At 47.4% G+C, this 27,452-nt stretch overlaps 1 protein-coding gene across 2 annotated transcripts in view; it reads right to left on the bottom strand.

Annotated features, from left to right (window-relative positions):
- Positions 1 to 27,452, bottom strand: part of TMEM107 (transmembrane protein 107) — a 178,532-nt gene that overhangs the window by 61,675 nt on the left and 89,405 nt on the right. Inside the window, exons 3-5 of one of the 2 annotated variants that reach the window (XM_069646464.1) lie at positions 23,144 to 23,211; positions 18,430 to 18,530; positions 16,947 to 17,043 (exon numbers count right to left, since the gene is read on the bottom strand). In XM_069646464.1, coding sequence (XP_069502565.1) covers positions 16,947 to 17,043; positions 18,430 to 18,530; positions 23,144 to 23,211 — 266 coding nt within the window. Of the gene's footprint in view, positions 1 to 16,528; positions 16,626 to 16,946; positions 17,044 to 18,429; positions 18,531 to 23,143; positions 23,212 to 27,452 lie in introns of both variants that reach the window. The other variant, XM_069646466.1, reaches the window with a different exon arrangement.

The following is a 27,452-nucleotide window of genomic DNA, read 5'->3' as shown; positions in this document are numbered from 1 at the left end:
AGTAATGGCATAGTCGAAAAGATGAATGGACTGTTAAAAGGCAGGTTATCAAAACTATGCTTCTCACTTAAAAAGAATTGGATTTACTGTCTGCCCCTTGCGCTATTTGAGCTGAGGAATCAGCCGAGCAAGGACCACCATTTGTCCCCGCACGAGATCGTGACTGGGAGACGAATGTGCACAGCACACTCTCCACTGCGCGAACACTCAGATGCACACAGAAGCGCTGCGATATTGGGGGATGAGTTTACAGACTATTTGAAGAAACTGACAAGGGCAGTGCGCGCGATATCAAAGCAGCTCTCTCCACCCTTCACTAGAGAGGGGGGATACACAGCAGGGCCTGTCACGGAGTCTGAACAACAGCTACAGCTGATGCCGGGTGACTCAATTTATGTCAGAAGTTTTGTGCGTCGATGGAATGCACCACGGTTCCATGGCCCGTATGAGGTAGTGTTCTGCACGCCCACAGCAGTGAAAGTTAAGGGCTTGAGGTACTGGGTGCACTTGACAGATGTACGAAAAGCATATAGTAATGTGCAAGAGGAGGTAGATGAGGAGGCACAGACAACAGCAAACGATGCAACTGAGCAGAGTGTCTGAAAACGAACTTGTGTATGTGTGTTAGTACTGGACCTGAATGGGAAAATGTCTGATGATTATACTTGCATTCTTTTTAAGATATTACCTTAAATAAAAAAAAAACCCTTTTTCCTTTTTATCCTGTGGACTTATATGTAATTAATGAAGTGATCCAATTATGACGTGTTTACACCCTTGTCTGTGAATACCCTTCCCTGCATCCCTACCCGCTTCCACTCCCCGTCAACATACATTGGCACTGATAGTGCCAACGAAATGAAATGTTTACATGCATGCACTTAATGCACCTTTATATCTCGAACAGGAACTACCATGGCATCTAACAGGCAGCCTGCAACGGATAGAATTAGTAGAATGAGAGAATTACTAAATGAGAGATGCAGATATACGTATGAGTGTGGATTATCTGTGTGCATTACATTGTTTTTTATAATAATGTTTGGCCTGGTTACGTATTGGTTTGTAGCGTTCATCTCTATCGAGATGAACGAGGGGGGAGGGATTAACAGCACTGGGATTAACAGCACTACTGGGACCAATGCAACTGCAAGTGTCAATACGAGGGAAGGTGATTTTCTGGTATGGGACGGAACTACACTTGTATGGGGTCACTATACTACACCATCCAATGCTGTCATGATAAAAAACGAAGAGCCACAGGGTGAAATGCAAAATAACACTGTATCCCCGCCAAAGATATCTAATTACAATGCTCACAGTCTGAACGACCGAAACCCCTCCGCCATATCCTGGTTGTATAACACCCCTACCAGCCAACCCGCCCCCATAGCTATAGACACATTGTCAACTAATAAGATGGAAAAAAATGGAAGGATGAACGCAACATACGAAATATTACATGATGATTGGGTGAAGGGGGGCGGGAATGAGAAAGGGGGGTCTATTTTGTCCCTCGCCCAGGAGGCTGGGAAGTACATGAGGAACAAGAATAACAGACGGAAAAGGGAAGCCGGGAGGAGGAAGTATGATGAGTACTATGGGTTAGGACTAGATAAAATGGAAGACCCATGACACCCCCACCAGACAAATAAGTGGTATGCAGATATGAGTGCCACAGCAAAACAAACAACAAATGAGAGCTGTTATGTCTGCTCCCTCATTCCTCATGCTTCAGGTACACCCAAAGTATTACTACCCAAAGAATTTCCAATTATAGATGCCCAATGTCTCCTTCATCTCACGTTATGCAGGATTAAGAACACCTTCCAGGCACATGAAGTTACTTTTAGAATGCTGCAGAACGAGAAAACTTGCTATCCAAGGACGGCAGGGGTGGTATGTCTGGAAGAACCATTTTTTGCAATACAAGGGACACTTTTTTCGGACAACAAGTGGAAGGATGAAGAAGTAATGAGCAAAGCTGAAGCACTGAGAGGTGTGGCACCAGAGAAATTGCAGTGGATAGAAGAAACATGCACACCAGTATGGAAGGAACACATTCCAAAACTAACTTGGGTAACCGCCATTGAAAAACCCTTCAAACTATAGAACGAAATAGACTATGAACTATGTTTTAAAGGAGAGGGGAAAACCTCCATGGGAACAAACAAGAACTGTAACAAAACCCTCACCATCCCAGATCTGAGAAAAGGGACAGCGGCCCTGATGGACACGTACTGGGTGTGCGGCAACCAGGCATACCTGCACCTTCCCCCGTCATGGAGTGGCAGCTGCTCAATGGCCACTCTGCACTCAGCCCTAATGGTAATACTAGAAAGCCACATCGATGGGAGCAAAAAGACACAGGAACGCATACAACAGAATGCAGGCCAGCTGACTGCGGAGTCACAAATGTATGTCCTGTCTTCCGGAAGCAAGGGAGAGGTGCTGACTCGCAACCGACGAGCATCAAACTACATATCAACGGCATCATCAGAACTGTTGGCTCAGATCCCAGACAGATATCGATTATTCAGCTCAGCAGAAACATTCTTTGCCTCACTCATCTCAAGTGTCCAAGCAAGGGCAAACGCAAAATGGCTCCAGATAACACGTTGGGAACTGATTCAGCTGGCCAATGACACTGAAGAAGGGTTCAACATAATAAAAGTGGAACTAAGGGCTTTACGGCTGATGACAATGCAAAACAGGTATGTCCTGGACCTGTTGACGGCGATGGATGGAGGTGTTTGCCGAAAAATCGGAAGTGCCTGTTGCACTTTCGTACCTTCCGAAGACGCAGAAAACGGCTCCCTGCCCCATGTGATCGAAGCAGTCCACAACCTGGGAGAAAAAATGAAAATGGAAGGTGGAGCAGAAGACAGTACATGGTTCGATAACATCTTCTTCTGGGTCCCCTCATGGCTTGGAACAACTGTGAAATTTTTGATGCCAGCTGTGGTGTTCCTCCTTTTTATTTTTTGCCTGTGCCAGGTGGGTCTTCGATGTTGTGCTAACGCAGTACCTAATGGTGCGATGATGATGGTGACAATGGGCAACACCCGGGGGACAATGCAAACTATGCAGGAAGTGCAGGTACAAACTGGAACCGATGATGCACCAAGATATCAACTGGTGCCTAAGTATCATGACAAGCATATCGTAGATAAAGCATGGCACACCACCATTAGGGAGCCCCGTGTATTAGAATGGTACCAGGAGGTGTGGGTAGATTTGGCGGGAGATGGCGGATGTATATACCTGACTTGTACCCCAGATGAATATGCCAGAAGAGGGGAGAGCTTACGGGGGGTGTGCAGAGCATGGATGCCCATAAAAGGCACACCTGCATGGGATGAGGCAGTAATGGACGAAGCAGAATGTAGAAGGTTGGAGGACTTAAAGTATTCGTTACTTAAGTAACGAAAGGGGGGAAATGTAGGGGAGGAGTGGGCCAAAAGACCCTCCTTGCCTGCATCCCCTCCCCAGGTGAGGGCCATGGCTCATTGGGCGTCCCCTCAGACCACCCGGGCCCAGGTGGTGGAGGATTCACCTGCTGAAGACATTGCCCACACGTATTGAATTTAGCTAGGCCCAGAAACCATTTTGTCTATCAAAGATGGTGTGAGCTCAGCGCACTGTAGCGCGGCCCCCACCCTTGGAGAGTTTCAATTATCCCTGTCGCATCAGCACCCTGGCAGATCCGCTGTGAGCCCGTTCCCACGAACAAGACGGACATGAACTAGCATAAGATACTAACACTGTAACATTTCACCGCCCACAGTGTATCACTGCTCCCAGAGTGACCCGGTCAGCGAGGCCTGGGTGATGGGAAGATCTGTAGAATGGTCATCCGATGAAAGCAGAAAAATACCCAAATACTAATGTCAAAAACTACTTTTAATACGTGTATCCTTTCCATAAAACTACTTCTACTAAAGAAACCTGTAAAATTGTGTAATTATTGTAAGAAATGCATGTTTACATGACACCAGCAATGAAGGACCCACACCCCTGCAGGGGTGTGCAAATGATAAAAGCATTCCGGGGGGTTATTCTTTATATGCATCATTGAAAATCATACACCCCGCGGTCCCGCGCCATAACTGAACTAATGCTGCTAGAGTACACAAGAAAACAAATGTAACCATACAGAGGGCTCATGTAAAGGATGTGCGAGAATGCACTTGTCATGTGTGTATGTCTAAAGCCCCTTATGTACCACCACCGTCACGTACAGTGGCGGGTTACCTTCTATGTACTCCACCAACCTCGCTACTACCTCACTTACTGCAAATGTATATGCACACAACTAAATACTGTAGTTGCTAAAACATAGTGTACGAATAAGGTGCCCAGACTGGATATAATCGCGACACATCCAGCAAAGTTGAAATGCATGTTTTAAAGTGATTTGAATAAGTATTATAGAGTGTTCAAATGTTTGTGATGTTTTTACCTAAAGTCGGCAACACACGAGGGAGATACCTTTGTAAATATGTGCAAGGCCATTCCCCCTCCCTCCCTGCGAAGACTGCCAAACATGAGAGCAGAGGCCCGCGCCGCGCTGCTCCACCTCCCCCAACCAGACTGGAGCCGCTTCAAAGATTTGTAGCCCCCTCTGCAGCACCCAAGGCCACGGCCCGCCACCTGCATTATTTACAGCACAGCAGTAAACCTCTGCCTGAACACACACTTCCAAAGGCGCCCTCTCGTAAACCCCACAACCCACCGGATCATCTTAAATTCATGGCCCTGTGCAATCAGGACACCCAACACTTTGACAATACACAGCGGCACATCCATAACAACTTCTAACAAGACAGAAAAGACCTGTACCGCCCGTCCCAGGCCCTGAAGCTTAGCACCTCGACCTATGGCCCCGGTCAACAGGACACTGGTAACCATGTCCTGACGTATTACCATCAGACCCCTCACAAGGTGCATTCCTCCTGTGTTGCATTAACCTGTAGAATAACCTATTGGAAGATTTACTAAAGAAGATAATATTGTAATGACTGAATGACTGCGGTGTGCATGGCCTAGGGCAAATAAGTCAGGAAAAGACATTCATCTCTGCCACTGGCCGCGAGGGCACAACAACACCGCCCGGATGAACTCAGCCAACCTGCCAGGCCCAGCCCAACCCACGAGGCTGACCAGTGACGTCTTCCAGCCAAAGCCAACCGCATCGCAGCAGCACCTATAGTTAGTCATCGTCACCCAATCCCATCGAACTTGTGCCCCCTATAGTATGTAGGTTCTTATGACGTTTTTTGTAAATATATACGCCTGTCTTTGCTATTGTCAGACAGAGCGCTCTCGGAGTTTGCAGAGTTCTTTGCATGCCCTATTCTGATTGATAAACTCCCATTTGAGCTCACCCGCACTCTGTCTTGGCTTTATTCCCAACTTGGGAGAGTCCGTCATTGTCTCTCATTGCGGGGAGGATCGTGCTGGTTGGGGACGCTTGCCTTCACGTGGAATGAAAGGACACTAAAAGACTACTTCTGAACCTTGAGTAATGTTGTGACTCGCCAGGACCACGAGTTTGTGCTACCCCTTTTGAATAGCTCGAAGGGCAGCAGTCCACAATCTGGGGAGACTTTGCTCCTGAGAGCGCCATCCGCGGAACCTGAGAGCATCTTTCAAATTTGTCCTGACAAATATGCCCAGAGGTAAAATAGATGGAAATCAGGAGCTGAAGTACTGAAAGTTACTATGAAGTTAACACTTTTGTGTGAATACCCAACTGGTCCTCTCGCTTGCTACAAAATGATGTGCTTGGTAGGGGTCCAGCCAGGTGTAACCGAAAGACAATTAAATGTCATGGAATATATGTACAGTGACCATTTGCCGGTGGCACTACAAATAAGCCTAACAGGAATGCTACAGATGTTATTGTGGGAGATGCAGACAGGTGCAAATAGGATTTACTGGAGTGAAAAAAATCTGGGATAAAGTAAGCTGACTGTGGAAACCCGATGGGTCACTGCTTTGGAAAGTATGTGAACTAATGAAATTGAAGATTGGATTAAGTGCCTTACATACCGGGTGGGCATTAGAGGTGGTCTTTTTGCCCTAAAGGATGGAAGGAAGATGTGCAAGATATAGGATAGGCAAGATATAGGATAGGGTGATTTAGGAAGTCCAAAGAGATACGCATGGCAGAGTTGGTTGGGGCCACGATAAGTATGAGCTGTCCTGGGTCATACATAAAATTAAGAACAGGTATTCATACCAGATGAAATGATGGAGATAGTCTCATAAGTATGCATAGTGGCAAAATGTCAGTCATGGTAAACAAAGGTATATCTAAATTCATGTGGCAATTGTTAGGTGTATGCAAGGGTAACAAAGCTGAAGTCATGACCAACCCAGTTGGCGAGGCTGCCTGGAGAAGTCATGTTATCAATAATTTTAAAATGAGGGGGAATCTACTAGGGGAATCTACTAGTTATTATGGTAGCAATTGTAAACTAATCAATAAATGGGAAATCGATATGGAAAATATAGAGGCATGGATTTAAAAACAAAAAAAAAAAAACTGAAAAGATCTCGGTCCTTGGGGCCATGCAAATGTAGTCCTTAAGAGAGACCCAGCGTGTTAGTCGATTATATGGAGGATACTGTCCTCAAGAATCTGTACTTCTCCAGCCTGTCTCGCTTGAATGGAGCTGTGCATGGATTCTTCACAAGGGCTAGGCACTCCTCCCAAATGTTGTCCATGAAAGGTACCGCCATGATAGTCTTCCTCTTGGACTCTTGCCTCTGATAAAAGAAGCCCTCTTTCTTGGTTTCCTCAGGCACCAGCTGGAACAGATCAGAGAACCTGGCGATCATGGAGTGGAATGACCCCACCTCGTCCGGTCAGGAGACTGAGGAGTATCCAAACGCAGCGAATCATCGTCCAGCGGGACGAAATACCGTCTTTATCGGTACTCGTGACTGTATCCATCCTAATACCCGTCTGGCGGTCCGCTGGAGGAGTTTGGGCCTGACGTGTGGAAGAGATTGATGTGGGGGCATCGGGTGGCGCTTCCTCTTTTTAGGCGGTGGCTGATCCGGAGCCTGAGGTACTCAGGCTCAGGGTGCCATTGGCAACATCTGCTGAATCTCTGACACCATGGCACTGAGAGTGGACAAAATGTCCACGGAAAGGTACCTTGGTTGAGGAGGGAATGAAGCAGCGATCGGCCCTGCGCCGCCGTGGTCTTCGTAGTCATCGTCCTCATGGACCGTATGGACGGACTCTTGGTCGTAATCTGTGGATGAAATATCCATTGGTTGAATGCCAACCTTGGAGGACTGTTTCGGGGCCTCCTCGTTCCCCCTCCCCTTTTTTTCATCCCTGAGCCGGGACCTGGGCCGTTGTCTTCACCCCTTTAGGAGTTCTTGCAGCCTTTGCTAATGCCTCAGCTGCAGTGTTGCGCTGTGGGGGAAGTCGTAGTAGATGGCAACGAAATAGCTTTGTCAGTACAGGTAAAGCCTGCTTGGGCTGCGCAGCCTTATTCTCCTCTTCCACCCTGGGCTTATTTGACTTCTCCCGTAGCTTAGGCGGGGTTGATGACTTCCTCTTTGAAGAGGAGCTCGATGGTAGGCTGGCTATGGAGAAGGAAGGCGATGGTGATCACGGCCTATCCAACCTGGGACCCGCGGCAGCGGTGAACCCGTTGGACTCAGACTTGGCCTTACCTTGGACCCCCACAGATGGGGTGACCTCAAAGGACATTCTTTCCAGAGTGGAGACCACTCCTCGGACCTGGACGAGGCATGACCCTTCTGGGAGCACGGGCAGAGGCCATGCCGCCAACCAGCTATGCCTGTGTTTCGTCGTCTTCTTCGAGAAACCTAGGCATATCTTGCAATCCACCTCCTTGTGGTCCGGTTGTAGACAGTACAGGCATTGCAGGTGCTTGTCTTCCACAAACACATTCCATAGCCCATATTTGGTGCAGGGCCTGAAGAGGGTCCTTCCCTCCTTCTCCTCAGTCATGGTCAGAGGGAGCAAAGTAGGCCCAAGGTGGCCTTCTAGAAACCGCGATGAATCTTCACCCTTGAGAGGTGTGGAACTTTACCCACAGCGGATCCCAGTTGCCGGCAGATGAGGAAAAGAGCACAGGGGCTCTTTGGAACAAAAATTGAACTTTTCTCATCAATAAACCCAAAAAAACATACAAATAGCTCGGAGAGCAACTCGAGGACACCCAACACTGAAGTGTGCTGTAAAAATCTGAAGATAGCTGCCAGAGGCAGGGCTTAGGGAGAGGACCGTCATTGGATGGAGGCAGTTTGACCCAAAGGACAGTGATTGGTTTAGAGGAGAAGAACTAGTTACTCTTACCTTGTAACGTTCTTTCGATGGGATGTTCCTCCGACGTATTCCTTATCTTAGATAGAAATCCTTCAGCTTTGCTGGCCTCGGAAAATTTTTTCGCCAGAGGGCGCTGCGCGTCGATGATCGCCGAGTCGATGACCCTCGACGGCCTCCGTGCCGACGTCGACGTCATCCTGCCTATAAAGGCCGCGCGCAGCGTCCGTTGCTCAGTTCCGTTTTGTAGTCCCCAGTAATGTTTTTGGATTAGACTAATCACCTTGAAGGAGCATAGGCTGCAAACCCACAGGAAGTCATACTGCGGGGATGGATGGGAGGGTCGATAAGGAATACGTCGGAGGAACATCCCATCGAAAGAACGTTACAAGGTAAGAGTAACTAGTTCTTCGAAGGGATTGTGTCCTCCGACGTATTCCTTATCTTAGATAGACTCCCATAGCAGTGGTATTGTGACTGGAGGCGGGAGTAATAAAAGTTATGTTACCCTTCCAGAATGGACAGAGTGTAACACAGCCTTGCCGAATCTAGTTTCTTGACTAGAGGAGGAATCCAGGCTATAGAATTTGGTAAATGTATGTGCGGACGACCATGTGGCAGCCGCACATATATCTCGAATTGGCACCCCTCTTTGAAGGGCTGAGGATGTTGCGATACCCCTGGTAGAATGAGCCCTTAGATTTTGAGGAGGCTCCTTTCCTGCCAATTTGTAGCACTCCAGAATGGCTAAAATAATCCATCTGGAGATGGTTTGTTTTGTTATTGGAAGGCCCAACTTATGTCCTGCATAACCTACAAAGAGTTGGTCTGCTTGTCTGATCTTAGCCAATCTGCTGATATAGAAGCTCAAGGCTCGCTTAGGGTCCAGCCTGTGCAGTCTCTCTTCCTCCTTCCCCGGATGAGGAGGAGGGTAGAAAGAAGGTAATATAATCTTCTGAGTGATGTGAAACTCCGAGACTACCTTCGGGAGGAAGTTAGGCTTCACCTGAAGAACAACTTTGTCCTTGTAAAAGATTGTATGTGGAGGTTTACACGATAAGGCTTGCAACTCGCTAACCCTTCTAGCAGATGTCAATGCTATTAGCAAAACAGTTTTGAGGGTGAGAAGCTTCAATGAACAAGAGTGTAGTGGTTCAAAAGGGGCACCCTTTAGGAAGTTTAAAATTAGGTTTAAATCCCATAAGGGAACTTGAAAAGGTTTCGGGGGATAAACATTAGTTAATCCTTTTAGGTATTGTATTACCAATGGAATTTTGAAGTATGAAGGCTCCTCTGCAGTGCGCTTAAAGATTGATAGCGCTGCGAGATAGCCCTTAATTGTGCCAACCTGTAGGCCTGAATTAGCCAGGTAAAGTAAGAATGACAACACCATAGGTGTACCACAAGAAAAGGGTTCAATATTCTTTTCTCTGCACCAGCTGCAAAATTTGTTCCAACGGCAGCGGTATAGAGTTTTAGTTGCCGGCCTTCTGGCCGAAAGCAACACCTCCATAACATCATCCGGAAGGTCCCAATCCTTGTACCTCAACCTTTCAGACACCAAGCGTGAAGGTTGAGGGTCTTGATGGCTGGATGGAGAACCTGACCTTCCTTCTGCGAGAGAAGATCCTCTCTGTATGGCAGTCGAATTGGAGGGCAGATGGACATGTCTAGAAGGTCCGGGTACCACGTTCTCCTGGCCCAATCCGGGGCAATTAGGATCATGGTCTTCCGAAACCTTCTCAACCTCCTGATCATTTGAGGAATGACAGGGACCGGAGGGAACGCGTACAGAAGTGGGAACTCCCAGTCCACTACGAACGCATCTCCTAGAGCTCCTCTCGGGGGAAATTCCCTTGAGCAAAATCTGTCGCACTTCCTGTTGATACTGGTGGCGAACAGATCCACTTGAGGGGTTCCCCAAAGGGCGAAGATCTCTTGAAGGACTTCCTGAGCTATCTCCCACTCGTGAGAGACTGTGCTCTGCCTGCTCAGAGCGTCCGCTGTCAAGTTCTTCTCTCCGGCTAGGTGAATTGCCGATAGAGAGATTCCTTCCTGAATTGCCCAAAACCAGAGCTGCATCGCCTCTCTGCACAGTGGTAGTGAGCCTACGCCTCCTCTTTTGTTGAGGTAGTGCATGGCCACTGTATTGTCCGTCATTATTAGGACGTTTCTTCCCCGTACAGACGGCAGAAAAGCCTTCAGCGCTAGTCTGATGGCTCTCAGCTCCAACAGGTTGATATGTAGTCTGGACTCCGATGGAGACCAACGACCGCTGATGGTCAAGTCGTTGGCGTGAGCTCCCCACCCCGTGAGTGAGGCATCCGTGACTACTGTTATCTCCGGCCATGGTTGCCAAAACATTTCTCCTTTCAGGATGTTCTCCCGACAGGCCCACCACTGAAGGTCTCGGGCTACTTTGACCGGGATCCGAAGGAGATCTGTCATCCTTCCTGAGAACTGTGACCACTGAGTTCTCAGTGCCCACTGGAGGGATCTCATTCTCAGGCGAGCCTCCGGCACGAGGAATATGCAGGATGCCATGAGGCCTAGCAACCTCAGAAAGTCGTAGGCTGGGAGATATTGGGCATTCTGAAATCTGATGACCATCTGCAGAATATCTCGAGCCCTCACCTCTGGTGGCAAGGCTTTTCCCAGGGAAGTGTCCAGGACTGCTCCAATGAATTGGAGTCTCTGTGATGGTATCATCTGTGACTTCTTTAAATTGAGGGAGAAGCCCAGCTTGTGAAGGAAGTGGCAAACATAATCTAGTTGTCTCTGAGCCTGTTCCGAAGATTCAGCTCTGATCAACCAATCGTCTAGGTAAGGGTAGACATGAATCCCTTCCCTCCTTAGACTTGCAGCCACAACCGACATTAGCTTGGTAAAGACCCTCGGGGCGGAGGTTAGCCCAAATGGCAGAACTCGAAATTGATAATGAGAGCTGCCAATTGCGAACCTCAGGTATCTCCTGTGCCTGGGATGGATCGGCACATGGAAATAAGCGTCCTGGAGGTCTAGAGATACCAACCAGTCCTGAAGCTGGAGGGCCTGAAGGATCTGAGAGAGAGTCACCATCTTGAACTTGTCCTTTCGGAGGAATTTGTTCAATTCCCGTAAGTCTAAGATGGGTCTCAGTCCTCCGTCCTTCTTCGGTATTATGAAGTAGGGGGAGTACCAACCCTTGTTCCTTTCCGCTACAGGTACCAGTTCTATGGCACCTTTCTCTAGCAGGTCTAAAACCTCCTGCAAGAGGAGCGGATCTGGAAGCTTCAAAGGGTTGTTCCCCGGTGGATGACTCTGAGGGATATGTAGGAAGGGCAGGCAGTAACCTTGGGCTACTGTCTCCAGAGCCCAAGCATCTGACGTAATAGCCTGCCATTCCGTCAGATGGTGAGTTAACCTGCCCCCTACTGGTGTTCTGTGAGGGGAGACCTCAGAGTGGTTTTGAAGCGGCTGATGCAGTTGCCGAAGGTAAAGTGGCTCCTGCTCCTGCGGGTGCGGCTTTCTTTCCCCTACCCCGTCCACCACGGGTAAATCTTCCTTGGCCTCTTTGAGCCGGTCGTCCCCTGCCCCTTCCATATGAGGAATAGTAACGAAAGGACCGTCCTCTCCACGATGATCCCGAAGGACGAAAGGTATTCTGACGGATAGCAGCTCCCAATGACTTGGCTGCTGCCTTGGACGTTTGCAGTTTCTCCAAACTGTCATCCGCCTTCTTTCCAAAGAGGGTAGAACCGTCAAAGGGCATATTCAAAAGCCTGGTCTGCACGTCAGAGGCAAAACCAGACTTCCTCAACCACGCATGCCTGCGGATTGTGGTACTTGCCGCCATGGCCCTGCTGATACTGTCAGCAGAATCTAGGCCAGTTTGTAGGGTCTCGCACATCGCATCTTTACCATCCCTGATGATGTTTAAAAATGCGTCCCTTTCCTCTCCTTCTTGGAGGCAGTCAGCCGCTGATGAAGCGCACTCCCAAAGGGTGTGGCTGAACCTAGCGAGCGTACAGGTCGCGTTAATAGACTTTAACGCCATGCTACAGGCAGAAAAAACCTTCTTAGCCATGGCATCATATTTTTTGTCATCCCTATCCTGCGGAGCAGTGGGGTATGCAGATGTGCTGCCTGATGAGGTTGCAGCCTGTACAACCAAGCTCTCAGGAGTAGGGTGTTTTGACAAATATTCAGGGTCAGAACTAGCCACCCTGTATTTTGTTGACAGTTTTTTATTTACTGCCGGGATAATTTCTGGCGTTTCCCAGTTTGTCAAAATCCTTCTCTGTAGAGCAGAGTGAAATGGAACCACAGGATCCTCCTGTGGGCCCTTGTCCAGTATGTCAGTGAGGTCATCCTGCTGAAAGGCAGGAGAAGGTGCAGACCAACCCATAAATTCTATGATTCTAGACATCAGAGCTCTATATGGAGTCTCCGCATGTTCTCCTGGGTCTGGTTTGATAAATTCTGCTTCAGGAGAAGTGTCCAAGCCACTAGCTTCCTGAAGTGCATCCTGAAGATTTTTTAATCTTCCTTCCTCAGAGGCGAAAGTCTCTGGCTCTGGTGATGTGGTCCTCTGTAAATCAATATCTTGGTCTGAATCCTCCCTTTCCTCAAAAATCGAGGTTAAAGGGGGATACATTGGTTTTTGGAATGGTATAAACCCCATTTCCAATGCAGAAGGAGCCATCATCACAGGCCTTGAAAACGTCGATGTCGTCGACACCGACGTGAAAGTACTCGAAGGCGCCGTGAAAAGCGTCGAGAAATGTGTACTAGGCCTCGAAGAACTCGAAAGGATCGGAGTCTTGCTCGAGAACGACGTCGACGTTCTCGGCGTCGAGTCGGAGGTCTTTTGTCTAACCGTTGGCTGTGGAGTAGCCGTGGTTCTTTCCTTCACCGGCGTCGATATCGGCGTCGACGTCGGCGTCGACTCGATCGACTGATGCGCCGATGAATCCTTCGACAACGGCGTCGATGGCGCCGACCTCTGTTTCGAAGGAGTTTTCGACGATGGCGTCGATGATGCTTTATCTCCCGATGGCTCGAGGCGCTTTCGGGTTGACTTTTCCGCCGGGTACTGCGACTCGCGGCGTTTAGATTTTTTGGGTTTTTTACCCGGGGTATCACCCTCAGCTGTCTTCGAGGGGGACGAGGCCGCTTTCTCGAAGACGCTTAGCATCTTTTTCCTGAATTCCTCCCACTCAGCTTGCGAGCTGCGTTTTGTGGGGCAATGAACTCTCTCAGGAGAACTCGACGAAGATGACGAAGGGGATCTCCTACGTCTCTTCTTCGAGTGTCTCGATGTCGACGAGTGGTGGGAGCCACTTCGTGATCTAGATCGAGAGTGTTTTTTATGGTGAGGAGACGAACGTCTCGACTCTACCGAAGAAGCTTTCGAGGAAGTTAAAGTTGACCTACCTCTCTCGAGCTTCCCCCTACGCTCCTTCAAGGCTTTCGCCGTCATGGAAAGGCATTCCTCACACTCCGAACTCTGGTGCGTGATTCCCAGACACCACAAACAGACCCTGTGAGGGTCCGTCAACGACATTTTCTTCCCGCAGTCTCGGCACTTTTTGAAACCGGACCGAGGGGTCGTCGGGTCGGAGGAGGATGCCATCGATATCGAGGTAAATAGTAGTTATTATATACGTTATCTTGACGAGAACTGAGCAACGGTGTTCCGAGGCACAACGAAGCGCGGAAAAACGGAACTGAACAACGGACGCTGCGCGCGGCCTTTATAGGCAGGATGACGTCGACGTCGGCACGGAGGCCGTCGAGGGTCATCGACTCGGCGATCATCGACGCGCAGCGCCCTCTGGCGAAAAAATTTTCCGAGGCCAGCAAAGCTGAAGGATTTCTATCTAAGATAAGGAATACGTCGGAGGACACAATCCCTTCGAAATACAGTTTTTAAGTGAAAGTGAAAGTGTTTTTTCTTTTACCGAGGATTCCCAGCCTGACAACATGGAATATTCATGAGCATGTTAATCCATGCCAAAACGTATGCTGGAGAAATAGTTATCATAATGCTCTATGCTGAAAAGGATACTGCACACATGTAACTCTGCTGATGCTGTCCACTGACACACCTCAGCAGCTTCCTTGTAGTTTGCCAACATGGCAATTGCAGAACATGTGCATTCCTAGCCCCAAATTCTAGACCTTGGCTGCTGAACCTAAAGTTCTCCATTGTTAGCCCAGATCCTAAATGCTATAATTGGTACCTCCCAGAGCCTGGTTGCGTTGGAACTCTAAATATAAGCCAGGTCTAGTTTTGCCATGGTGGCCTTTGGGAATGTGAAATTAAACTGGCTAAAGCATATTGGTGTCATATTATTGTTAGCTTAGCTGCTAGGGACACATTCCACTGAGAGGGCCTTATGTGTGCAAGGCTTTATTGAAAACAACCATTTGGGCACAGACAAGGCATCCCACGCTTTTGATCTCAGTTTGCTACTTTCTCCAGAAGAGAGGAAATCTCCCCACGGGGGTAGCTGGTACCACTGCTTCAAAGGAAAGACTTCCCAGGACAATGGAGAGCTCACATCCTGGTGGCAATTACCAGAGATTCTTTGATGCAGGGCAGGCAGAGGAAAGGGCAGAGTTGGAAAAGTCAGGAAAAGTAGTATCGGCACACAGAATGAATGGCCCCATCATCTTGGATTCCCCTGGGGCTCCCCCATTTCCTGCTTCACACTCTGATTGAAGCATTAGGCAGAAGACTTTGAACACAGCAGCTAGGATTGTACCTTTATAAGGTGGCAGATTGCCTTATATAAGGGGGTGAATCCACCCCCGCAGTTGGATCATCTTCGAACTACAGAAGGTTTCACCTGGAACTTTATTTGGGATACAGTCAGCAGAAAGTCTTCCATAGAGGTGAAGACAAAGCCTTGCAAGAAATTATCAAGCCTTTCCCTCAACAATCCCACACAAAAATCTGGGGTGATCGGATTGTTGAACAAGGCATACTGCAAGCTGAGACCACTGGAACACAGGAACCTGCTCAGTGGAGGCGACAGCCCCTTGAAGTGCGCTCTCTGAAAAGCTTCCTGGCTTGGGAGTGAAGAAAAAGGATTCACCATGCACCTTGAGAGCCAGGACAGGGTCCCTCAAGCAACCAGCAGTCTGGAATCTGGGTACTGTTTGCCCACTTTTATCCACTTTTGTGAAGGCTTGACTGCTTAGAGCCACTTTATGCCACTGAAAACAACCGGAGCTGCATTTGACACTTCACCACTTTTCATTCTGTCTTTGTTCTGTCTCCATGCCAGCTCGACACAGTGGAAGCCATCCGCTTGCCTGTCTCGATGCAGGCCCAACGTACTCAAAGCACCTAGAAGATACTCTGCCGAGACCCAATAACACACCTAAAAGGGATTTAAAGTGGTTCTGTCCCCCTGGCCTGCCTTCAAGGGCCCTGGCAACATTTAAAGACCTTCATTAAACTTGACTTTGGGTGCACAGGCAATAATTTTGGCAGCAGACTTCAGAACCAGAGGGCTCACTTTCATTACAAAGTCTGCATATTCTGTGCCTTGCCTGACAAGGGTGGATTGGCTACTTTTATAAAACTTTGACAGAACATTCTTATATTTTGGTACCACTACTGGGACCTGAACTGCTTCTCTGCTAGTACATATCCTTCCTGAAGAGTTTAGCTTGGCCTGGACCCACATTACCACAAGAGTCAAAAGTAGGTCAACCTCATGTGCCGGTTTCAACTTTATTATTGGAATCACTGCTAGTTTAGTAATAGTAGGGAGCTGAGCAGGAGTTTTATCCACTCCTCATCCTTGTTCTCTTGCCGAGCAGAAGTCATTTCATCACATTCTGAAACTCAAGAAAATAGCACTTCTGACAAAGAGAAAAACAAAAGAACCTGAAATTTGAAATGGTTACCAACTTTTTCAAATAAAGGTAACCAATAAAAAATAAGTCACTTATTTTTTTTTAATGACAACCCACAACTACATAAATGAATATATCAATTCTAAAAATGATCCCTTAGTTAATCGGACTGTTCTGTGGGTGTGTTTTCTGCATTTCATGACATTACATATAGCTGGCTCACTAGCAACTGATTTGGGGGACAAAATGGAGGGTTGCTGTGCATGCAAACAGACACATATAGACACACACACAGTTACAGAGTGGAGGCTCATGCCCACAGCATTCCGTTGGTCCCAAACAATTCCTATTAAAGGCATCTACCTGCAGAAGCCGAAGATGTACCAGTAGGTGAAGCATTCCCACTTCTCGAAGACGAAAAACGAGAGACAGACAGAGGCACTGGAATGAGCCACCAGAGCTGAGCCTGGAGTCAGGGAAAAATAGTGACGTATACAGGGTACAGCAGCTGATGCTGCACTGCGCTCACTAGCGGACTTCTAAGGTGAGACCAAAAACCTATCGATTTACAGCATCTGTAATAAACCCCTGCTGCTGCACATTGCTTTTGCAAATGCCACTGCCAGTGTGGGGGCCTTCCTGGACACTTCCAGGGAGGCTCTGAATGGAGCTTTGACTTGATTAGCGTAATCCAAGATTGTCAATATGCTCTTTAGTGGACAGGTCCAGACCCCTATGCCCTTCTCCCTCTCACAAGTAGAAGCCCACATATGCCACTGACCTGCAGAAGGCAAATATCCACCAGTAGACACTGCAGTCCCACTGCTCAAACAGGAAGAAAATCAGGGCCAAGGAGGCGCTGGTATGAGCTGCGATAGCTGCAGGGCGGGTGCCAGTGTTAGGGATAAACAGCAGTAAAAGTAGATGGGCCAAGTTACCCAGGTGCTTCCAGACAAGAGAGAGTAGTCGCAATACACAAGGAGTCCAAAGAAAGGTTTTGGTACTTGCAGGCCTATATGCTATTTAGACAGAATCAGTTGAAGGGATAATAATGAAGCACATGTACAGGAAAGACAAGGCAAAGAGGGAGTTAAAATGATGCGTTAGACAGGCCCAACTCTTATTACTTGCAACACCAAATAGTAGGTGTAACGTTTTACCATTTCATACAGACTTTTTACTGAATTGACCCTCCTATGTCATTGGAAACAGGTTCGTTAACTGTTTTATAAAATTGGCCGACATGAGAAAGAATATACCACATGTAACCAAATCCTAAGGAAAGTGTGACAACTGGTGAGACCTCAAAAGGGATTGGTGTTGGGTCAGTGCTTTTTACACTTCTATACTGTGAGTGACACTGAGTATCAAAAAGCTAATATATGCCTATCTGCAGACAATACAAACATGTGCCAGACTGCTGATACAACAGAGATGGCGTGAAAGATGGGAGTGATTTGGAAAAGTGGTTTGGGTGGTGAAAGTTTAGGATGTCCTCGTTGTCACTGTTGGCCGCATCAATCCAGAGGACTGGCATATTGTGGCGTGCAAGGAATTAAAAGGCTCCCAGATAGGGAGGGATCATAGATAAGAGCGGGATCAGAGTTGTACTGTCAGAGGATATTCAAGGGCTAAAACAATGGGATATGTCAGCAAGGAAAGCAAGTGGCATGTTGGGGTGCAAATGTTTAAATCTACACAACAACAAAAGGGAGGCTGTGCTGCACCTGCACACATCACTTAGGAAACATGATCTAGACTATGAATGCCAGGAGTAGAGATCACACCTACAGGTGGATACACAAATAAAAAAAGACAGTTCAGGATTCTGCAACCAAAGCTGTGCATGGTTTAGACCACAAGATTCACTGGGAGAGGTAAGACCAATGTAAATATATACTCATTAAAGGAAAGGGGGAAATGGTAAAGATAGTCAGATTGTTAAATGGTGCCAAGAGTAAGAATCCACATTTGTCATTGCACCAGTGAGAAAATTCCAAGGTCTGAGGCCATGAATTCAGAGAGGATCGGGTAGTTGGACAGCACTCACAGTAGGAAATTATTCTTTGTCAAATAAGTTAGTGAATATTTGAAATGGGATGTAAAGTATTTAAAAGGTCAGGTACCGAAACAAGGGAATAACACTAGAGAGTAAGCAAGGCTAAGGCTGAAAACCATATGTTGTGTGTAGCAGGAAAAAACAGATATGATTGCTTTGACACTCCTTATTGATCATCAGTCACTGCATGTCAATTGAAGGATACAGATGAGGCTTTGCGTGTTGTTAAACATGGATACACCGGACAGGAAGCCTGCGAGTTCCACTACAAACAATCCCAGAGTGATGGAGAGGGCCACGATTAACCTGTGGGAGAAGTAGAAACAAAGTTACTTAATGTGTTCTTGTGTCCTATTGATAGCCATTTCAAACCCAGAAGCAATATGACAAATGAGATGAGGGCTGGGGGAGGTGGAAGAGAGGGTGAACAAACTGTGGCAACTCATGAACTCATCAACAGGTAAAGGAACATGCAGATCAAGACAGAAGTCATGATCACAGAGATTCCCTTACTGCAGAGTCAGCAATGGGGCTACAAATAACTTACAGAAATTACACATGTATGGAAGCGTACAGTATTTCATTACTGAAACAAATAGGAACATGCATTGACAAAGCCAATAATGTTTGCTCCAGATGGGGGTTTAAAGTGTGTTTGGAGTGGCAGGTGGACACAGTAAAATTGGGGTAGTTCAGTTGCTTGGGGAAGGGGCCACAGTCCGTTAGATGGGGACACCTGTAGCACACTGGGCCCCCTGCACAGGGTCACAAAGATCTTTGTATTTTGTTGGGGGGGGGCATAGTTGGGTCTACATAGACAAGGGGCACCAGGAAACAATGGTTCTGTATGAGGGTCAGGAACAATCAGTAGCACCAAGAGGAAATGGATGGAGCGAAGGAGGCAGATTTAATTAACAGCTGCTGCTGCATTGGCCTTTTCTGTTTGAGAGCCACGTCTCGTCCCAAGGACTGCAGGTGAGTGGGGAAGCAGGAACATGCACCAAACATGCAGCCCCAAGAAACAAATGGACGGGTCGGTAACAAGAATAACACCAGCATGTGTGTAGAGGTACATGCCTGTCTTACCTCTTATTCCACAATTATTGTTAGAGAATCCTTCTGTATTGTAAGGTACGGTCTTGCCGCTGTGCTCCTTATCTTTTTTTTCTTGAATTATATATTAACGTTGGCTCACAATTTCTTTTCCTTTAAAGCACTAGGTTATTACCTAGACTGTGGCACGTAACCGGGCACCACTTACCTACATTCACGCTACTTGTAGCGAGTATATTTTAGCATTTTAATGTTATTTTAATTTGCTCTGTATTTTAAATGTATTTTTCCTTGTATGCCAGTAACTGGCAGAGGATGCCAGGCCTCAATTGTGCACCGAAGTTCGCTCAGTTGTTCAAGTCTTTCCTTACTTTCTAATTGCACACAGACACTAGGGGCAGTCTGGGCTCACTACTTACTACAAGTGGGACGGATTGGCTCTGGTAATACACCATCTGCATATATGTGTGGACCTGACAGACAGCGCAGTAGTCGTGCACAGTAGGAACAGGCCCATCGTGTCGAAGTTGTGCCAAAGTTTAGCCCTTCTAGGCCCGTCCGGGTTAAGGACGGACATGTACATTCGAGGAAAGCACTGCTTGATCACTTCTTCCAGGTACAGTACTGCCCAATCACTTAGTATTATGGGATCGGTTATTGATGCTAATTTAAATGTTGAGCATAGCCTACTAACTGCTTTTGTAATCAACTCACGATCATTGGTTGCCCATGCATTATTTTTGCATGAGCTCCTGGCTCAAGTTTTGCCGGATGTAGATTTTATGAAGGTGACGTCGAATCTCTCTCTCTCATGCTCTTCCGGATGGCTATATTATTATCCAACTTGACCGGGTCTCCCCTCATCCAACTGGGGGGTGTTGCGGTCATTTTTAGAACAGCTCTTCAATTCTCCTTGATTCCTTGGACCACAAGTTCACAGAATCACTATTAGTCCACTTTACAGTATTGGCATCAGTTGCTTGGCATTTTCTGGTCGTTTACTTAGAAAGGTTTCTAAATCCTTTCTTGGATTTCGTAGCGGCACTCAGGTGAAATGTGTGAACCTGAGGGTGTTAGGATATTTTAACATGAGGTTTAATATACCTTTAGTACCAGCACTACCCCAATTCTGTGAGACTATGCTGGACTTGGGATTAACCAATTTATACATGAGCACACCCATGTTCAAGGTGGTAAACGTGACCTGATTTTTTCAGCCGCGGCCAGCATTACTGTTGCTTCAGAAAAACAGGTTATTTGGCCCGACCACAACCGTATGCCATTTAGGATATTGGGGCCAGCAGTACCTTTTAAATCTGCCCCTGTAACTTCTCGGAAACGTAATTGGCATACTGTGGATCATCAGCTGCTGCTGTCTACAATACTGGACAGATGTAGGGATTCTGCAATAACCAATGGGTCTTCTTTGTCACATATTTTTAGTGAGGCGGCTGATCAGGTAGCGCCCCTCAATCTCAAACAGGGTCAGAGGCATCCCACAGTGCAGAGCGCAAATGGCGCTGTTCCTATAGTCCTACATAGAAAGTCATATTTCGACAGCCCACTAAAAGATATCACCAAGATATTCCATCTGCCAAACAAACTTGTGCAGGCTCTCTATCAGTCAAAAGAACCATTTTCTGTTGTGAAATCCTTTTCAACCACTACTCGTTTCTCCCCAGGGGTCCTGCCTACTCAAGCACTATGTGACTCTAGGATTTCTTTATTGTAAGGTGGCAGATATCAGGAAAGTGATCTCTGCTGGGAATCCATGTGGAGATTTTTTTTCTCCTTGCCCGGTAGCTGTAGATACTACTATAAGTGTGTGGGCTAAGTTCCCTGAATTGTCCTTGGATGAGGTCTCACAGGAAGTCCTTCGAATTAAGTCAGCTGCCCCTCTAATCCGATTCGTTGCCCACTCTTAAAGTATGTATGCCAGGCACGATCCCTTGGATCACGGAAGCTGTGAATCTCGCGTGTCAAACAGGTTGTATTCCAAATGAGCTGAAACAGGCGACTGGTATCCCTCTCCTGAAAAAACCATCACTGGAAGCATCAGTGTTGGCTAACTTTTCGCTCCATTTCACTTTTTTTCAAGAAATTGCTCGAGTCCCTAGCGTCTCCCTTTCTGTCTTCCTTTCTGGAAACGTCTCTATTCTTCGATTCCTTTCAGTCTGGGTTTCGCTTCGGGTGAGGCACGGAGACTGGTGTCTGTGATGATCTGACCTTACTGGTTGACCAGGGTGGAGTAGGGGCCCTGATTTTATTAGATCTGTCTGCAGCCCACAACACTATCGACCACTCCATACTGTTGTACCGGCTAGCTATGGCAGGCCTCTCTGGGCACATCCTGGACTGGTTCACCTCAATCCTAACTGACCAGTTGCTGTCACGATCCCACTTTCATTCATCTCCATGTGCAAAAACTTGTGGTGTTCCTCAGGGCTCTGTCTTGTCACCCATGCTTTTTGATATCTATGTTCACCCGCTGGTTCACCTCATCCGCTCCCATGGTTTCCGATGCTACTCTTACACCGACGATAACCAGATTCTGGTCCAATTAGATCTGGGCTGGGCTGAGGTGTCGTGTGGGTTTTGCGAGTGTCTGTCGGTGGTAGGGTGGTAGAGGAGTGCGAACTGGCTTAAGATGAACGGAGACGAGACGGAAGTCCAGGTGGTGGGTCCTCCTCTGGTTCCGCTATGTGGACATCCTCATTCTGGCCTTCCACGCTTGGGGACCTTCCCACTCTGACAGTTGTCAGGAATTTGGGGGTTCTTCTGTCATCTTCCCTTTCAATGACCCCGCAAGTGAGTGCAGTGTGCTAAATGGTGGCAATCTCTAAAATGTGGCTGGAAAGCTTTGGAATGGTCTACCTCCTGACCTTAGAGCGACTGAGAATCACCTTTAATTCAGGTGGGTCCTGAAAACCCTCCTTTTTTAGCTTATTCGTGGAGGGGCTACCACTTTGGAAACTTCGCCCCAAGATGCCCTCAGGTGAATGTGCGCATTATAAATGGAAATAACATAACATCCTGTTCTGCTATCAGTTATGGAACGAAGGAACGTCTTCAAGCCTTTAATGTTTTGCAGGTGAAAGAAGACAAGGAAAGTAAAGAAAACTGAAGAGTTCTTCATTTTTTAGAACACACGCCAAGGATGCAATATTCTCATGGCATTAGTTTGCCATCTAACTGCATCAGAGACTCAAGTTAAACTAAAACTGTGCAGCAGATCATTTAACTAGATTCTAGCAAGCTCTTTAACAAGCAAGCCAAATGAACATTCAGCCATGGGGATATTTCGTCTGCATTACGACAGAGAATACACTCTCCTTATGAAACTTCCAGAAGGTTGTCATAGAAATGTGACGATAGCACCAACATAACAAAAACTGGGCTTTGAGCTATCCAGCAGGGCAGTACCCTTTAGCATTTTATTTATAATGGCTATACGAGTGGGGTTAATGTTGTAATTTCTTAAACCTGCACTCCATTTCCTAATCTTTTTAAAGATGATTTAAATAAATTCTGTGCATTCATCATTGTTCTTAAAGGTCATCTGTCAATGGGCTTGAAAAAGCATTGCATATTTTTCAATAATCAGAAAAATATCCACAAGCTCTCACCAGACCAAATGCAACTCAACCTGCCCTGCCTACAGCTGGCATGTCTTTGTAGATTTCAAGTTGTATAGAAAGTGGAACTCTTATAAAAAAAAAAAAATAAGAAAGGCATCCTCTTGCCTCCTACCCCATCCACTCCACTTGACATCCTGGGCAGGGCACGGGAAGGAATTGGGAGTTACCTCTCGGAAACATGTGCTCTCACAGTTATGGGACACATTGAGTTATAAAGTATAAACCTACTCTGTGTCTTTGCTGGTGAATTGCTCCGGGGTATAGGTGACAGGTAGACAGGCCAGGACATTGTTCTCCTGGAAGACAAAAACGAGAGCACTGAATGAATTGCACAGGCGAATAAAGCAGAAAACAAACTGGCAGGAGCAAGCACAGGGAGGTCTTCTGGGGGCACAGATCAGACCTGCAGGAAAGATGCAATTCAAAACTTATTTTAGACTTAGCCCAAACGAGAGTTGTACATGGACCCCTTGTTGCACGTCCTGCTAAGGGGACCACGTTGGTACTCTGGATTGGCCTCATTCTGGCACCAATTTATCAGGAACTCCAGTATTTCACGTTAAGTAGGTCATTACTCCACACAGGATGACAGAACGTAACTGCTCATCGGCTCCCCTTCTGTCCCTCCCTCACTTTCTGTACTTCCGATCTACCATTCATTTGTTTTTTTCTTTCTGTGCACCCTGTAACTTCTTGCTTTCTGGCCTTTCTATCTCGCCATCTTCTCCCCCCGTAGCTCATGGCCTCCCCATCACATCTTCTTCCTTTGGCCATGTGCACAGCCTTCTATGCGTTCAGTGGCCTCCTTTTCCCACATTCCCGTCCACCTTGAATAATTCCTCTCATATCGTTTCAGCACCCTATTTTCCTGCACTCAACTTCTCCCCACTTCTCGATCGGTAGGTGGGCAAGTGCACTCCATTTGTGCAGCCTTGTCTGACGCCCTCACCCCAGCATCAGGCACTGCACCCACACCTGCCACCGGTCGATCGAATGTTCTTGTGCAGTGCCACGTCCTGAATCCAATGTAGATCACAAGAAGCACTCATTTCTAAGCCATCTGTGGAGGGAAACCACCTGTAGTTTTTGGCTTCCATTCCCTTTCGAATTTAGACACATTTGACAATGACCAACAGCTGCCACTGACCTAGGAAGTCCCACATTTGCTCAGTCTTCTTGTACTGTTCCCATGCTCGTTCACTGTGTGAGAATCACTGCAAGATCCTTTCGAAGCGCCCAATCTGGCCCCTTCTCTTAACATACCTATTTGCTATCAACTACCATCATCTTAAAACGAGGTCTATGAAACATACAAAGCTAATCCCTGCGGACATAACAGAACATGTTGTTAGTCCAATAAAAAGATACCAAAGATTGTGTGATTTTACAAATTAAAGAACACAAGATAAAATCTTTCTTTGCAAGTCCTACTTGGCCCCATCGTTTCTTTGCGGTTTTATGAAACCATTTGCAGCCTCGCTGTAATCAATAGTCCGTTAAGATTCCATTCTGAACTCCCTTTTGAGAGGACATGCATTGTGTTGCCTCATTATACTCTCCATGCAAGCCCGGCATGTTCAGAGCTTTGATAACTGCCTGTACCCCATTTCTTTCATCAGTCCCCTTAGCCAGGAAACTGCCACTCTTACCCTCTTCTGCAGTGTATTTTTGGACATAAATCCTCTAGCTGTTTTAAAACGTATGGCTTTCTAACGGGCATTGGAGTCACTTTCTTCTTCTCTATCGGAGAGAAAAACATTAAACATCAACCCCACGAGTTGCACCCTCGGTGAGTCCAAACGGCCAGGAACAGAATGATTCCAAATGGAAAATCACGGATTATATCAAGTTTACAGACAAAGGAAAACAACATTTTACGCACACACATGTTGAAGAGTAAGAAGAGTAAATCGATGTATACATTTATATGTTTGAGTCATTAGTCTATTGGAAATATATCTACTTGTGTGTACACACACACACACACACACACACACACACACACACCCCCACCCAAACATTACCTACAAGCCACGGAAAATCAGTATATGCTCAGAATCATACGCTTGCATAGGCCACCATCTAGCGGTTGCCTTGGTGTATTACACCTTATTTTTCGATATCGAAAATAGGATTTGACAAGGGTGCTTGTTGTAATATGCACGGGCTCGTGCATAGGCACACTGGTGGAATGTTGATGGTGTTCGGCAATCAACATTCCACAGTGGCCATTGAGCTGAGGGAGCCGTGGCAGCAGGCTGCGGGGTCTCGCAATAAAGACACTTTGTTCCACTTACCAGAGTGTGTGTAGGAGTTTATGACATTGGCGACGAGGATTTCGGCGAGACCCCGTCCCACGTGTGCGCAGAACAGCTGTTCGGGCTCCGTGCTCATCTCCGGTGTTGTCGGCGAGGAGGAACCGCTGGAGCTGTTTGCCATATGCCCTGTCCGCCATTGAGGACAGCGCGGGCCACAGTAGGGCCCTCTTGACGGGTGTGCGGTTGTCCTGTGAAGAGGGGAAGGAGAGGAGCTGTCCGGGTGCCCAGTCAGGGTACCGCGGCGGGCCAGTTCGTTGCCGGCTCGCCGTGAGCAGCTGGAAGCTCCAGGGAGTTCGCGGGTCGGCTGCTTTGCTTCCGTGTTTCCACCGGAGGCAGCGACAGGGGCAGGAGGGCTCCATTCTGGGAAGGAGTCTTTGGCTGCTCGGGTCCAGTCGGGGCCAGGAGGAAGAGCAGCCGTTGGGCTTCACGGAGGCCTGCACACGACAGCATCTGCGTAACTAGCAGAGTGCCGGCCGCTGGCCCCGCCCCCGGCAGTGTCTCTATCCAACGCTGTTCTCTGCGGACTGCGGTCTCCTCTGGGAAGGAGGAGGGGCTGCGGTGGCGCAGCGCGGCGTGCTCAGCAATCAGCTGACTGCTGCCAAATTTGCGAGAAGGCAGGAGCATAATACGACCCAGCGACACATGCAAGTTGAGGGGCCACAGGTTAATCCAAAAGGCCGTTGGTGGTAAGGTTGGGGGCACACAAACCTTGTGGAGTCCTGACAACTGGAGGTTGGCAGATTTGCTTGGGCTGGGTTGGCTGCAAGTGAGTTTTTGCATCAGTAGTTGAGACTCACCCAGTGCCAGAACCTGGCTGTACTGCATTTACGTGTGGGTGCACGTGCTCAAGGCAACAGTGGGAGACATCGGTCTGCTTTTACATTGGTTGGCGTGTTGTGACTCACCCAGTGCCAAATTCTTTGGGGTACTGCATATATTTGTGGGTGCATGTGCACAAGGGGACAGTGAGGTAATCCTCTGCCGCAAGGGAACAAAGAGCATTGAGGATTGCACAGAGGCGGGCAAGTTATTCTTGGGGGCATAAGGAACAAGCGAGTACATTCAGCCATGTTGCATACAGCTGCTAGGCCTCCACCTTCTTTTCTGCCTAATCCTGGAGAGCCTGTTGCTCCTTGGGAGCAGTGGGTAGATGCCTTTAAAGTATATTTGAGGGCTGCAGGTGGGGCAAAGTTCACCGATGATGAAAAGGAGGCTGCATTACTGAATTGTATTGGTACTGAGGGGTTGAGGGTTTTTCGTCATCTGCCTGGAGAGAATGTAATGGTTCAAGGGGGAGGTGAAGGGGAAATGGTTGTAAGTGCCTACGAGACTGCTTTGAAGAAATTGCAAATACGTTTTGGTAAAAGAGTTAATGTGGTTTTAGAGCGATATAAGTTTTTCTCTAGGGCACAAGGTTCCACGGAAAGCATAGATTCATATGCTACAGCCCTACGTGCACTCATGGCTACGTGTGGGTTCCCGGGGAATGGAGAGGAACATAAGGGATCAGATTATGATGAAGACGTCTAATCAAAAAATTAGAGAGAGATTGTGGATTGAGAGCAATCCTTCTCTTGATAAGGTTTTGGAGATTGCCAGAGCAATTGAAGCCTCAAAGGCGAGCGTACAAGTGGTTACTGAAAGGGATGGGAATAGGGAGATGGTGCATGCTTTGGTGCCAAGGAGCAAGAAAGGTTTGAATAAAGTTGTGGTACAAGGCAATAGAGCATCTAAGGGTAAGGAGGGGTGCAAAAATTGTGGCTGGTCGAGTCACACTGCTGATTCGAAATCCTGTCCTGCTAACAATGTTGAATGCAGGAAATGTAAACGTTTGGGCCATTTTGCATGCATGTGTAAGGGGCAGGTGATCGCTAGTGTAGCTACAGAGGACTCTACCATGGGGCTAGAAGGGGCATCAGGAGGTGGCTCTAATCAGAGTGTCATATTACATGTTGAGGGATGTGGGCGGAAGGGTCCCTGGGTGTCGGTATTGGTGGACCAGCATCCTGTGGATATGCTGGTGGATTCGGGTTCACCTTATACACTGGTGTCTCTGGAAGTCTATCAAGAGGTTTTGGGTAAAGAGATTTCTACTTTGTTGACTCCGGACATCAGACCATATGCTTATGGGCAGAATTCCATCGACCTGCTTGGTTATAATTGGTCGAATTTCTCTTTCAAAGGGAGGCAAACTTCGGGTAAATTGTATGTGGTTTCAA

This window comes from Ambystoma mexicanum, chromosome 1p (assembly GCF_040938575.1).
Source record: "Ambystoma mexicanum isolate Mex_15411 chromosome 1p, UKY_AmexF1_1, whole genome shotgun sequence".
Classification (NCBI taxonomy): Eukaryota; Metazoa; Chordata; class Amphibia; order Caudata; family Ambystomatidae; genus Ambystoma; species Ambystoma mexicanum.
The sequence above is the reverse complement of the archived record's forward strand: the minus strand, read 5'-3'. Positions and strand labels throughout refer to the sequence as shown.